Source organism: Mus pahari, chromosome 6, assembly GCF_900095145.1.
Source record: "Mus pahari chromosome 6, PAHARI_EIJ_v1.1, whole genome shotgun sequence".
In the NCBI taxonomy this organism is placed as follows: domain Eukaryota; kingdom Metazoa; phylum Chordata; class Mammalia; order Rodentia; family Muridae; genus Mus; species Mus pahari.
Genome location: NC_034595.1, coordinates 66,955,671 through 66,969,727, shown reverse-complemented (window position 1 = coordinate 66,969,727; position 14,057 = coordinate 66,955,671). Strand labels below are relative to the sequence as shown.

The window sequence follows — 14,057 nt, the reverse complement described above, 5'->3', positions numbered from 1 at the left end:
TATGGAGTGCTTTCAATATCTGGTCACTTCTGATTCTGTCTACAACCTGGATATATGAATACTGACTTCAAAAGAGGAAATGTCTTGGCTTAGAAGCACGGCCCAAAATGGCACACCTGGGACTCAAGCTCAGGCTGAGTCACAGGGCCTGCCCTTGTGACCCTTCCCACCCAAGCATTTAGCAAATGCATTGCTTAGAGAGCTGTCTCAAATGACACACCAGGAGGTTGGAAAGAGGGGCTAGACACTCCAGGAATGTTCTCCTGGGAAAGAAGATAATATAGTTATTTGTGCCTAGGTCCATGTAAAAGCAATTAACAGAGTTAAGTACATCAGTCATCCTCAATAACTTTGACCCCCATTGAAATTCCTCTACTGAGATCAAAATCTTCTGGGACAGATCATATCATGCAACGTACAAATGGCACCCGAGGGAGAAAGCCATTTAGTGTGAGCTGAGGGCAGAAAGAAGAGAGATTGGAAGGAGGCCACATATAGAAAGAAGCCAGATAAGGTAGGATATACAAGGCTACCTGAGGGTCACTGGCTTTTCAGAGGCAGGCTGCTTGCTTCTGGAAAGAAGGCCTCTGGTGAACCACCAAGAAACTCAGTTCTTCTTTGACCTCCAGAGTAATCTCCTCTCCTAGGAGCACCCAGAGTGCACAGCAGGCTGCCGCTCTGAGACAAACTGAAACCAGGAGATTTCAGCTGATCAACCCCAGCTCCAGTGGTGTGTGCTTTCCCAGGGAGCTCTGAAGTTGAGTTCCCATTAACCCCTGACTTCTTCAGAGCTGCTGCTGGGCTTTCCATATGTCATCCCCCTCTGCTCGCTCACCACAGGCCAGGACAAATGCATACTGGACGGATGGAGAGCAGCAACCCATACAGGCAACACCCAATTCACCCAGCTGCAGGGGTCAGGTCCAAATCATCAGGAGCTACAACTAATCCAGCGTTTGGCTCCAGGGATCATGAGCCAGGGGACACTGCCACTCTCAAAGTAGAAAAAAGAAAATGTCTGGGCCCCATGGGTCTGGAAAGGCCTCTCTGCTCCCCTCTCAGGCCACATTGTGGTTTTTTTTTTTTTTAATTAGTTTTCTGAAAACTTGTACAACTTATTTTGATCATATTCACCCCTCCCCTAGTGCCTCCTAGATCCCCCTCTCCTTTTCTACCCACTCAATATTGTCTCTTTTTTTTTTTTTTTTAACCCATCAAATCCAGTTTGTGTTGCCCTTAGACTCTTGGATGCATAGCCTTCCACTGGAGAGCAGCTGACCTACCAGAGACCACACCCTTAAAGAAACCTGACTCTCCCTTTCTCAGCAGCTATCAATTGCCAGAAGTTCCTCAGCTGGGGATGGAATTTGTATCCTCTTCCTCTTCACGCTTGTGTTTTGTCAGTTTCGAGTTTGTACAGATCTTGTCCATGCTGTAACAGCTGCTGGGTAAGAGTGACTGCCTTTTTCTGCCGGTATCATGCATAGCACCTTCCAACCCTATGAAAGCTAGCCAACAGGGATACAGTTTCCAGGTGACTGCTGGCTTGGTTTCTCCATGTTCTACGATTCAAATATGTGGTATCTTCAGCAACAGAGTCTTACTGTCAAGCTCTGGAGGATAACCAAGAACATTGGCTATAGTTTGTACTCTTTGGTGGGGGGTCATCTATGCCACTAGCCAGCAAATCCAAAAGAATTAATCCATATCTGGCACTCAGATTTTTACGGGATTTCTATGGCTTCTAATAGGGGCTTTGCCATTATCACATTTTTGTGTTTCCACAGAGGGGAATATAAATATAGTGTTAAATAGTAACAACACTGTCTCACACAAAAAAGGCTGTGAGCCTGGTTTTGCTTGGTCCTAGAGGCTGGGTTCTCAGCAGTTGGAGTAGTCATGTAGTAGCTTTTCACACTGATGAGACAGACAGTCCAGTAGTGTCTCAGTCCACTAAGATGTGGGCCTCAGCAGACCTAATTTAGCATTGAAACCCAAAGGTTCCTGGAGAGCCATTGTCTCTTCGTTAATGATAGAAGCGGGCAAATGGAGGTTCTTGTATCAGCAAAGAAATCACCATAGCAATGAGAATTAATCAACGACAGGACAGCAAGAGGGAAGGCCAAGCGACAGACAAAGACTCTTCCTTCTGCCCACGTCCCCTCTGAACAGTCTGGCCTGCTATGGCAGCTTATAGAGCTGAGACACTAAGGACAAGTCTTCAGGCACAGCTGCTCAGGCAACTATAACTTGTAGCAAGGTGACATTAAATGCAGCCATCACAAGTTAGGCGTGGTGGTGGATGCCTTCAATCCTAGCACAGAGGTAGAGGCAGGAGGATTTCTGTGAGTTCAAGGCCAGCCTGGTGTGCATAGTGAGTTCCAGAACAGCCAGGGCTACATAGAGAGACCTTGTCTCAAAAAACAAAAACAAACAAACAAAGCAACCATTACACTCAACACACAAACAGCTTACTTTAAAGCCATAACTTTTTCTGGGTGCACAGACACATAAAATAAATATAATTTTTGTAAACAAAAAATAATTCTCAGATAAGCTACATACAAATAATGATATAAGCATAAATATATATATATATATATATATCTGCCCCAAATTCTGATCCAGATGTTAGCTTGCTGGTTGTAGGACTGCCTGCCTACATCTTATTGCCTACCTTCTCGTCTTTGCGTTAAGTGCAGGCAACAGGGCCCAGCAGACTGGTGACAAATTAGTGCTAAAGCATTACCATAGCCTGTGTGGTCCGAGTTAACCTGAGGTGAGATAAGGACCAGACTTTCAGGTTGCCAACCTCTAAAGAGCTCTGTTCCTCCCCTCCAGCTTCTGATTCCAGCCTTAAGACTCCTCAGATTCTCAGCATCTGCCCCTCATTTGATGAGGGCTCAAGCCTTTCAAAATTCCTGGAAGAGGATTTCTGAAAGTGGCAACATTGTTCAGGAAATAGCATAATAGAAATATAAGTCCCAGAAGCAGAAGGTCTATATTCTAAAAGAAAATTTACATTCCAGCAGACTCACCCCACTATAGAAACATGCACCTTGCACAAGTCAGAGACGCAATCTAGCAGCTATGATTTTGCATGTTCATTAGTGTTAGCCACTATACATGCCTTACTGTTTTATTATCTTTTAACTTTGGAGACAGGACTATTATTTTACTTAGAGAACTCAAAGGCTCAGAGTGCATGGTTAGACAGCTAATGAGAGACAAAGTTGGGGTTTTAATTTAGATCTGACTCAAAATTTATGATGTTGTCTCCCCAGTGTTCTCATCTGTAAAATGGAAATGTAATGTTACCCTTATTGTATTGCTGCAAAGATCAAATGAAAGGAAACAAGTTGTGGAAGCAAACATATCCAGAGTCCATTTGGAATCACGTATGAAGTGAGTCTCAGCAAACACCCATGCTTCTCCTTCCTTCACGTAATACCAGGGCAAAAATTAAGGTGTCTACTCTCCTCCCTACCCCCACTCTGCCAACTGTCCAGAAACCAAATCACAGTGAGAAATTGTTGAAGAAACAAGAATGCAAGGTGGGGATGATGTCACATCGTAAATGGTCTGGGGCCACAGTGACCCACAAGTCAAAAGTGACTGGGCAGTGGTATTTTAAACTTCATAGTAAATAAGCTTGAATTCTCTTCGTGAGTTGGGATAAGGACCAGACTCTCGGGTTGCCTACCTCTAAGGAGCTCTTGGAATTTCATGGATAATCTCTGAGGACTCTTAATGTTGAGATGTAGTGAGCTAGGACAAGAACAAGCCAGGCTGCTACTCTGATCAGACTGTCTGATTCCAAAGGCTTGGTTAGTCATTATCTTTCCATTCTCTTGGCTTGCCAGCGCTAGACTCTTTTGCATCTTATGACAGCCTGTATTTTTTTTTTTTTGGTTTTTTTTTTTTTTTTTTTTTTTTTGGTTTTTTGAGACAGGGTTTCTCTGTATAGCCCTGGCTGTCCTGGAACTCACTTTGTAGACCAGGCTGGCCTTGAACTCTGAAATCCGCCTGCCTCTGCCTCCCGAGTGCTGGGATTAAAGGTGTGCGCCACCACGCCCGGCTGTATTTTTTACATGTAGCTTCTAGGAAGAGTAAACAAAATGGCCACTGAGACTGGGACATAATCACATTTGCCAGGACTAGACCTCAGGGATGCTTATAGACGCAGGTGGCTTGAGTTTAGTGAACTTATTCAGAATCTTCAGGGTCTCCCATCTCTTTGTAAGATTTCATGCTGGAATACAGAAATATAATTCCATCTCTAAAGGCTGTCATCTTTGTAATGGCTGAGCACTAAATGTTGGGGAAACAGAGCACACAGTGCAGGCAGAGACAACAAGGGGAGAGTAGGACTTAGGGAAAGAAAGTGGAGATGTCAGGAGAGCGAGTCTTGTACCTCACCTAGAGGTGCAATAGAACTGGCCCTGGTAGCATGGGCATGGATATTACCCCAACCATGGGCATGGATATTACCTCAACCCTTCCCCCCTGCCCTCCTCCTGCCCAGGCACGAGAGCAGAACTTGCCCCAGTGCAGTGGGGTTTGAGCAAGCTCTTAGGCTGACAGAAAACTTGGAAAACACTCAGGCCCAGATCCAGAGCTTTGAATTGGCCCACCCCAACATCTATCTCATTGATGAACTGCTGTAGGGCGTGTGGGGCCAGTCCTACAGATCCAGAAATAGAGGATCTCCATGACACAGGGCATCAACAGGGTATCTGAGAGGAGTCCCAGTGAGGTTCCAGCATAAACAGAGTAGCAGAAGCCTGGGGCCTCAAACCAGAGCAACGACTCACTGCAATGAAAAGAAGTGTGGACAAAGGGTATATACTCTGTGACACACTACAGCGTCCACAAGGAGAACTTTTTTCTCTGTTTTGGGGAAGGTTACAAGGGTAGAGGGAAGGGGAAGCTGAGTGGGACTGGGGCACATGGTGTGAAATTCAGAAAGAACCAATAAAATGTTAAAAGGAAAAAGATGCTTTAGTGGAGGTTTGAAAGACAATTAGGAAATAGTTTGAGAAAGGAGTATAGGCATTTCAATCAGACAAAAATTGTCAAAAAGACCAGGACAGAATAAGGAAGTCAGATCACAGTGATCAGGGAACTGTCAATAAACTCCTTGCTGTTGCTAAGGAGTCCAGCAAGAAGTGAGAGCCTGGAGAAGGCAGGAGGCACCAGAGCTGAACGCCCTTGTGAGGTGATCCAAAGGGACTTCGTCCTGAATGCTCTGAGGATTCTAAGAGGCTTGTTTGGGAACTTTTTTTTTTTTTTTCTTAAAGATATCCCAGTTTATTTATTTGTGTTGGTTTGTTTGTTTTACTGCAAAGATAGATGGGCCTCTATATTCTTAAGGCTCAAACAGTCCTTAAGTAACCCTGTATGAATGGATGTGAGACATGAATCTGCTTAGCAGACACAGCAAAGAAAAGCTGCAAGTCTGGTGCACAGACAGTTTTTTCTGGGCATGGCTCCTGATGCAGGCAGGTGACTTTAAGTCACCTCTCCCCTGTGCCTACTGTCTCTGTTAGCAGACAGGAATAAAAAAGCTGTTACCATGCTGCTACACTAGCTGAGCTGAGAGGACTAACTGCTCCCTGAGCATAAAGCAGAGCACCAGGAGGGTTCTCCCGAGCTAGAGCAGCGTCTTTCAAAATGCTCCTGGTGTTCTTCCCTCACCAGGAGAGTTGGCAGACAGGTTTCTTTGGTCTGGTTCTGCTACTCCTCATGCCTTCTGGATAACTGAGGTCACTGCTGTGGTTGGAGTTTGAGGCGACTGGAAGTTGCTCTCTTTTGAGCTGAAGGTGGAGAGGGCAGGAGAGTATAAGGAGAGGGGGCGGTACGTCTCCCTGCTGAGTAGGCTCCTTAGTCCCATAGGTAGGACTAAGATAATCTGTGTGAAGGAGTGTCTGGCATATGATAAGGCCCCAGAAAACGTTAGTGGCTATTGTACACACTGAAAAGCAGAAGCCAGTTTTGGGCTCACAGGATCTTCTGTATGAAAAGTCCCTCTCTTTCACTCTTTTCTTTGTGTTGTACATATGTATGCTTTAATAATATTTACCTGTTATTTTCAATTAGGCCATAAACTATCACCTTAGCAGGTACTAAGCTCTAGCAAAGGTTGTATCTCCTGCCACACTAGAAAGGGGCAAGCCCTCTGTCCTTCTCTGAATGGCACCAGTCACTGCCTTGTATTGTCATTGTGCATGTCAGTGTCTTGCCTGAACTATGCCCAAGGGCGGGGACTAAACCTATGTCCAGAAACAAGCATGCTTATGTTCACAATCTTTACACCTGCCTTACTTTACCTGGGACTCTCGTCCCAGCTCACCTAGCAAGTGACCTCTACAGAGATGGCTCTCCTGGCCAGTAAGCCACTGTGTTTGCTCCCCTTGTTTCATAGCTGGTATCTGAGTGGAGATAATTTTACTAGCTTACATTCTTGTCTTTGTTTTGGGGATATAAACTACTGAGAGCAGAGGCCCCGTTTATCCTGTCCACTGCTATATTCTCACTTTAAATATAAAAGCTGGCGCTTGGTAAGTATAGTTGCTGAAACAAGGCTTTCTCAAGTGCCTGAGTGAGTGGGCTTCTGTGTCTCTTCTTTTAGACCGAACAAAAGGCCACTAGATAGGGAATGGCTCTACCTCCTAAATGAGTTGAAAGAGAAATAAGTATGAATATTCTGAAAACAAGGCAAAGCAAGACCAGGTTCTAGATATAAAGTTCAGAACCAGAGGCAAGAAACAGGTGGTAGATACACAGCTTGGGAGCAAGGACCACAGCTCATCCTCCCGTGTGCAGCACTTAACACAGCAGTAGGTGCTGTGTCAACAGCTGCTGAGTTGTTAGAGCTGGGGATATGGTTCACTGGTATAGTGCTTCCCTAGCAGTGTGAAGTCCCAGGGTTTAACTCCTAGCACCAAAACAACTCTATTGCCTTACTATCTAAAAGAGAGAGAAGCCAGTAATTCCAGTAAAAGTGCATGTCTGCAATTTCACCACTTAGTAGGTGGATGCAGGAAGGAAATCAAGGCTAGCTTTGGCCATTATCATGAAGCCAGTCTGGGTTACATAAGACCCTGTCTTGGACATCTGGGAGGCAATGGGGCTGGAGAGATGGCTCAGTAGTTAAGAGCACTGGCTGCTCTTCTAAAGAACCTGGTTTGATTCCTAGCACCCACTTGGTGTTTCACAACCATCTGGAACTCTAGTTCCAGGGGATCCAACATCCTTTCTGGCCTTTATTGGCATGCAAACATACATGCAGCCGAATGCCCATGCATATAAATTCTTTGTAATAAAAAATAAACTCAGGGTGGGGGAAGAGAGAATGAGACTAGGGTGGTGGTGGTGGTGTTAAGTTCCAAGTGTATCACTAGTTACTTTTGTGTCACTGTGAACATACACCTGACTGACAGCTTAAGCAAGGATATATTTAGGCTCCTGCTTTCAGCAGGTATAGTCCATCATGGCTCAGAAGGCCTGGCATAATAGTCCATGCAGTAGAAAGTGGTAAGTAAGGCTTGTTCACATTGAGGCCAAGGATCAGGAAACAATAATCTTGAACTGGTATACTACCTTTAAGGCCATGCTCCCTGACCTACCTTTGTCAGCGAGGTCCCACCTCCCAAAGGTTTCATATCCCTTCACCCTCACCCTCACCCCCAAGTAGTGTTACCAACTGTGGACCACATGTTCAAACTCAGGAGCTGTGGGGAAATTTACATTCAAACCACAACATTATGGGATTTAACAGAGAAATATGTCAATGAGAGTTTTTTGCTAAACCTGTATCATTTATTAGTTCAACAATTGAGTTTCTTCTGTGGTTCAGGTCATGTCTCTGGCACTGAGAATAAAGATAAATCCTGACCCTCAAGGAGCTCACAGTCTAGTGGGGTAAACACACACAAATAAATATAACACAATGTAACTGAGTACACTGGAACAATAAGAACTATCAGGAAAACAGAACAGAGGCATCTAAATTCCATGTGAATGTCTGCAGGTGAGAAAGACCCATCCAGTGGACATTTTCATAAGGAATGGATAAGGCAATGGCTTGATCACCTACATCAGAATTGGCTAGAATACATACTAAAATGTAGGTTCCTGGTGCTTTGTTCAGCACTGGGACATGTTGATTCAGCAGGTGAGGGTCCTGGAACTGCTTTTAAAGAGCTCTTAAGTGACTCCACTGTATCTCAAGTTAAGAATCAGTGAGATAGGGTTTGTTGTTTAAGCTGAAATGAAGAGTGATCTGTACATCTGAAATGCTAACTTAAGTTTCTTCCTGTCTGGTGCTGGGAACCGAATTCAGGGCCAAAGTTATATTCTTAGCCCCTGAATTGGTCTTTAATGAAGAAGAGAAGTAAAAGAGAGGAAGGGGCTCAGCACATACTAGGTTCCATAGTACTCTGTACATACGATAACTCGAGTTTCACAATAATCCTATGAGGTAGATATCATCCTCATGTTCAGAAAAAAAGTAAGACTTAGAGTTTAAGTAATTAATCATTAACAAGCTAATGAAAATGGTGATATCTGAACCCAATTCAATGGGTGTCAAAGCCTATCACCATCTTAGAAATACCATTCGGGGGGTCGGGCAGTGGTGGCACATGCCTTTAACCCCAGCACTTGGGAGGCAGAGGCAGGCAGATTTCTGAGTTCGAGAGTCAGGGAACAAATTTATAGACTAGCTATGGTTTTCACTTATTATTTGCTAGATCTCTTTGGTAAAATAAATATTATCAACATTCAGATGGTACTTTAGTCACATCTGCTATAATTACCCACGGATGCAACCGAGGGCAAAGCTGGGAAGAACTAGGAAATAAATGGCTAGTTCTTTCTTCTCCTATTGTGTTCTCACCATCTAGTAGAGGCATCATGAAAATGTTCTATGGCTGAGAACTGAGTCTATCTGGAGAGAAAAACAAACATAACTGGATACCCACAAAAGCAACCCTGCCCAACGCCTAAGAGTCTTGGGACATATATCATCCAGAAGCTTGAAAGGCAGTTAAGGAAAACTGCAGGGTTGATAGGTCTCAAGTTTCTCACAATGCACACTTGAAACCATAATGAGTCTAGAAGCTGCATTAGAAATCAACTCAACCTTTAGCACAGCTTCTGTAGTTAAATAAACATTATCTGTCTCTTGCTTCAGAAAATAATGGGATGGCCAACCCTACTATCTTAGTTACTGTTCTATTGCTGTGAAGAGATACCATGACCAAGGCCACTCTTATAAAAGAAAGCATTTAATTGGGGGCTAGCCTATGGTTTCAGAGGCATAGACCATAATCAGCATGGCAGACAGCATGGCAGCAAGCAAGAATGGTACTGGAGAAAGTTGAGAGCTATGTCCTGACCCACAAGTGTGTGTGTGTGTGTGCACATGCACACACATGTGCATGCAGGCACGCATATGCGCGCGCGCACACACACACACACACACACACACACACACACACACACACAGCCTGGTGTGGACTTTTAAAACCTTGCCTACCCACAGTGCCATACTTCCTCCAATAAGCCACCTAATCTTTCTAATCCTTTCAAATGATTCTACTTCCTGGCAACTAAGCATTCAAATATATGAGCCTATTGGTGGAAATGGGAGGTGGGGGGTGGGGTGTCATTCTTATTCAAACTACCACACCCACTTAAAAAGCTTTGGGAGATGCCTACCCTAAAAAAAAAGTCTGTAATGAAGAACACACATAAACTGAAAACACAACTTGAAGTTTCTACTCACCATAGTTGGTGGCACCCAGCAGGATCAGGCGGGGGTGGCAGACTAAGGTGGAGCATATTAGACCAAATGACAGGTGTGGGACAGGGAGTGCCAACAACACTGGGGCCCACCGGGGCTTTGAGGTCATAAGGTTGGTGTGGACCCAGCATTCTTTTTTACCACTGACCTTGGGGCCACAGAGAGTGACACTCCTGCTTCTGATGCTGAAGAGTAACTTGATTATCTCTGGTGTTTCAAGAAATCACTGAGCCCCAAGATGAGTTCTGATGAAATGAACCCACGGCACTGATGCCACCGATAGTATAAAGCTTAGTTTCCACTATGCTGTGTAACACAGACTGAAAACCAGATATTTTATTGCTACATTCCCTGCACTCAATCTGGGAACCTTTGCTGCCACCCACATTTTCATATAACACTTATTTTTTTTTTTTTAATCATGCAAATCTAGATTGATCTCCTTAGAAAAAGGTTTTATTTACACTGTAGTGATTCATCAGCTTCTCACAGGCAGCGTTCAGGGAGTAGGGCCATAAGCGACAGTTTAACAGTATGCAGGCATTGTACCTGTTTATTGAAGTATACCTGCAATTCACTGAGTTACACTGAAGGCAACTCTGGAGGGGCATCCACAAGTCTTTATTCTGATGAGAATAGCTGGCTGTATTAGAGTCTGGCCAGGAGTTTTGGGTTATGTTTTTAGCCAGCTCACTGGTGCATGGAAAAGAGTGCATAAAGCCAACATCTCTAAGATCTTCAAGCTTATTGCTACAGTTTGTGAAGACATAGAAGTGGGAGATATGAGGTCAAAATGGCCAGAATGCAACTGCACTATTACACTAAATAAAACCAAGCCAATAGTCTTGTGGATCCCTGAATATTTCTCATTCCAAAGGCCAGAAACACTGAAAAGGAACCCTTACGCTGAGAGGTAATTATCAGAATATTTGTATATCTTTGTTCCTGTATCAAGTATTAGGGCTTATGTCCATAGTCACTTCTTGCAATAAGCGTACACAGTAACTCTTTACAGACTGCTTGTTGCAGATGCTGAGCTCTGGAATTCAAGGGTGTGGGTGGGCTTCAGGCCATCCAGGACTGAGCCAACACTGTGAAGAGACAATCCAGATACCTCTAAGTCTTATCTTGGTTCTGGGCACGTTTCAGTTCGGCTCCAAGTCCACTTTGCTCCAACTCAGCGATGACAGACATATATTTGAACTCATTTGGTCTGAAGTTAAAGGTCTCTACTAGCCCATAGATCTCCTTCCGATCGGTGGCGTAGAAGAGCTGAACCTGATTGGCGATGCACTGTGCCTCCACAACATTCTGCAAGGCAATGAGAGCAGTGAGGCACGTCCCTGCACAAGCCCGAAGCTGTGGAGGAGTCACTGTTCCTGGAAAGCTTCCCAGACTCCCTGACCTCTCATATCTTGGTTAGGCGTCTCTTCCACATGAGCAAGGCATCTTGTTTACCACTCTCAGCACCTTCTCTTATATTTGTTCATTTTTTTTGTTTTGTTTTGTTTTTTGGTCTGGACACTTTAATATAAAATCTTTAAAGATACAGACATCGTGACTTATTTTATGTTCCAATACATAGTGATATAATGTTTGTTGAGTAAGTTAGTTCAAATGATGACAATTTTTCTATTTAGTTCCTGAATAACCACTACATACATCCCAGGAAGAGGGGCAAGAGTTACCTAGCTCTAAGAATAAGTTTGCAAGTACTAAGTTCTTGACTAATTAGACACACTTGAGTACAACCTGTTATCTTGTTATTGACAGCACCCCAGTCAGAAACACAGTGGCAAAGCCAGTTGTGATGATATAAAATGTTTGCAACTATCATGGTCCTTCCTCCTTTCATAGAGTTTGATCTCTATTCCTAGTGTGAGGCTGTACTTAATGAGTTTCTTCTAGCAATTAGACTATGGTGAAATGATTGGAAAGGGCTCTTGTTATTGGAACATAAAAGAATATATTTTGAATTACTTGTTCTGGGGAAAGCTGGCATATCATGAAGACATTCAAGTAGTCCTAAAGAAGAGCCAAGGAAACAAGTGGACCCTTAAGCCCAGTCAGTCTTCAGATGACTGTAGTCCTAGTGACATCATGACAGCAACTTCATGAGACTGGAGCCAGGACCACCTGGCTAAGCTGCTTTTGAGTTCATGTTTCACAGACTGTGAGGTAATGCTTGTCATTGTAGTCTACTACAACGTGGAACAATCTGTTATGTAATCATTTATAATCATTTCCAAGGTTTAGAAAGTGCATTATAAGGAAATGGTGAACAGCATGACAGGAGTGTATGTAGGGGAATGCATGGGGCAATATCCTCAGAACCTAATGAAGAATTAGCTGAGGGGTGGTGAGGGCTTAGTTAGTACAGGCACTTGCCTTAGACCTGAGCTTGATCTCTGGAGCACAAATAAAGATGGATGGAGAGAACTGACTCCACAAAGTTCTCCTGTAGTTGCCATACACATGTGTTGTGGTTACAATTCCTCCCCATCATATGCATATACACATATAATAATAGTAAATGAAATGAAAGAAGAAACACTTAACTGAAGTAACTATTGTTTTCTACATCATCTATAGTTCTAGCTGGCCAGAAAGATTTATCTATTATTACCATGCTTACATAGACAGGAGTACCCCACCCAAATATAGGGAAAAATATCATTTAAAAAATGACTACCCAAAATATGTTATGTGGGCCAGGATTTAACTCTGTAGTAAAGGACTTGCCTTAACAAATGCAAGGCCTAAGTTGAATTCTTAGCATTGGAAGAAAAAAAGTTTGCCATATCTAGCTATAAAATGATGTGGATAAGTTTATAAAAAAACATGGGCTGTACTTTTTTCTACAGAGCATTCATTTAAACCTTTTATTTTTAAAACTGGGGCTGGAGAGGTGGGCTCAGTAGTTAAGAGCATGCATTACTCTTGCAAGAGGACCTGAGTTCAATTTCCAGCATCCATGTCTAGTGGCTCAAACCACATGTAACTCCAGCTTTCGGGATATCCAATGCCTCTGGCCGCTGAGAACACTTGCACTCACATGCACATACCCACACTCAGGCATATATATATATATATATATATATATATATATATATATATATATATATATATATATATACACACACACACACATACATGACTAAAAATAAGCAAATCTTTTAAAATTATACATTTTACTTATGAATTTATTATGTGTGTCTGCATGTTAGCAGGTATGCCATGGCTCATCCAATGGAGGTCAGAGAACAAGTTCCAAGAGTTAGTTCTTTTCTCCTACCATGTGGGTCCTGGGGACAGAACTCAGGTCATTAGGCTTGATGATGGGTACCTTTATCTGCTGAGCCATGTATACTGGGATCTCATAGTCAATGTGGTTTATACAAGGCAAATTGATTGTCTGGTATGTCATCAAATGTTATAAAGCCAAAACAACAACAAAAAAACCCCATCCCACATCAGAACCCCTCCAAAACCTTAATGATACTAAAACTGCATCAGTCTGAGACTTTGGGAGTGAAATGGTGAAACAGAACAAACCAAGAAAAAGTTTCCTAGGACCTACATCTAGGGCTCATTTAAAACACTGTGTTTAAGTGCACAGCACAATCTCTATGTCATATTTCCATGTGACACAGAGAATAGACTTTGCCATCAATACTGATGTCTTCTTCCAGTCTTGTCTGAGATATCTGCACTGTGTCCATTATTTTACCTTCCTAGTTCACTCGTAACTCTAACAGTCTGCAGCTGAAGTTCACTGCTCCTAGTGTCTTATCCTTTCGATTCCCTCTCTACCCAGCTTTGTTCTCTGGTCTTGGCCCCTCAGTTACATCATTATACCACACAGCTGACTAAAGTTAAGTCTGTGCTTATATCTACACAAAATTCTCTTTTCCATTTCCTTAGACTGTGCTGTGCAAACACTTTCTATAAACAGTAAACATTTTAGGCTCTGGGCGCCAGAGACCCAAACTACTCAACTCTATTACAGAACTAAAGCAGTCGTAAGTAATATGTAAATAAATCTTAATTTATATACCCTGAAATTTGAATTTAATACTCTTCATATCCCATGAAATACTAATTTTCATGGTTCCTTTCCTCTTAATCATTTATAATTCATAGGTCTTACAAAAACAAGATGTGGAGTAAATCCAAGGCTGTGCTTGCAGACAACAATCTCATACTTTCTTTCTTTTTCTTTCTCCCTCCCTCCCTCCCTCCCTCCCTC

General features: G+C 43.0%; 1 protein-coding gene across 1 annotated transcript in view; it reads right to left on the bottom strand.

Moving 5' to 3' along the window:
- Positions 1 to 10,212: 10,212 nt before the first annotated feature.
- The window catches only part of Atpaf1 (ATP synthase mitochondrial F1 complex assembly factor 1), a 21,371-nt gene continuing 17,526 nt past the window's right edge, over positions 10,213 to 14,057 (bottom strand). The window contains exon 9 of the mRNA XM_021200308.2: positions 10,213 to 11,119. Coding sequence (XP_021055967.1) covers positions 10,925 to 11,119 — 195 coding nt within the window. The 3' untranslated portion in view covers positions 10,213 to 10,924. The remainder of the gene's footprint in view (positions 11,120 to 14,057) is intronic.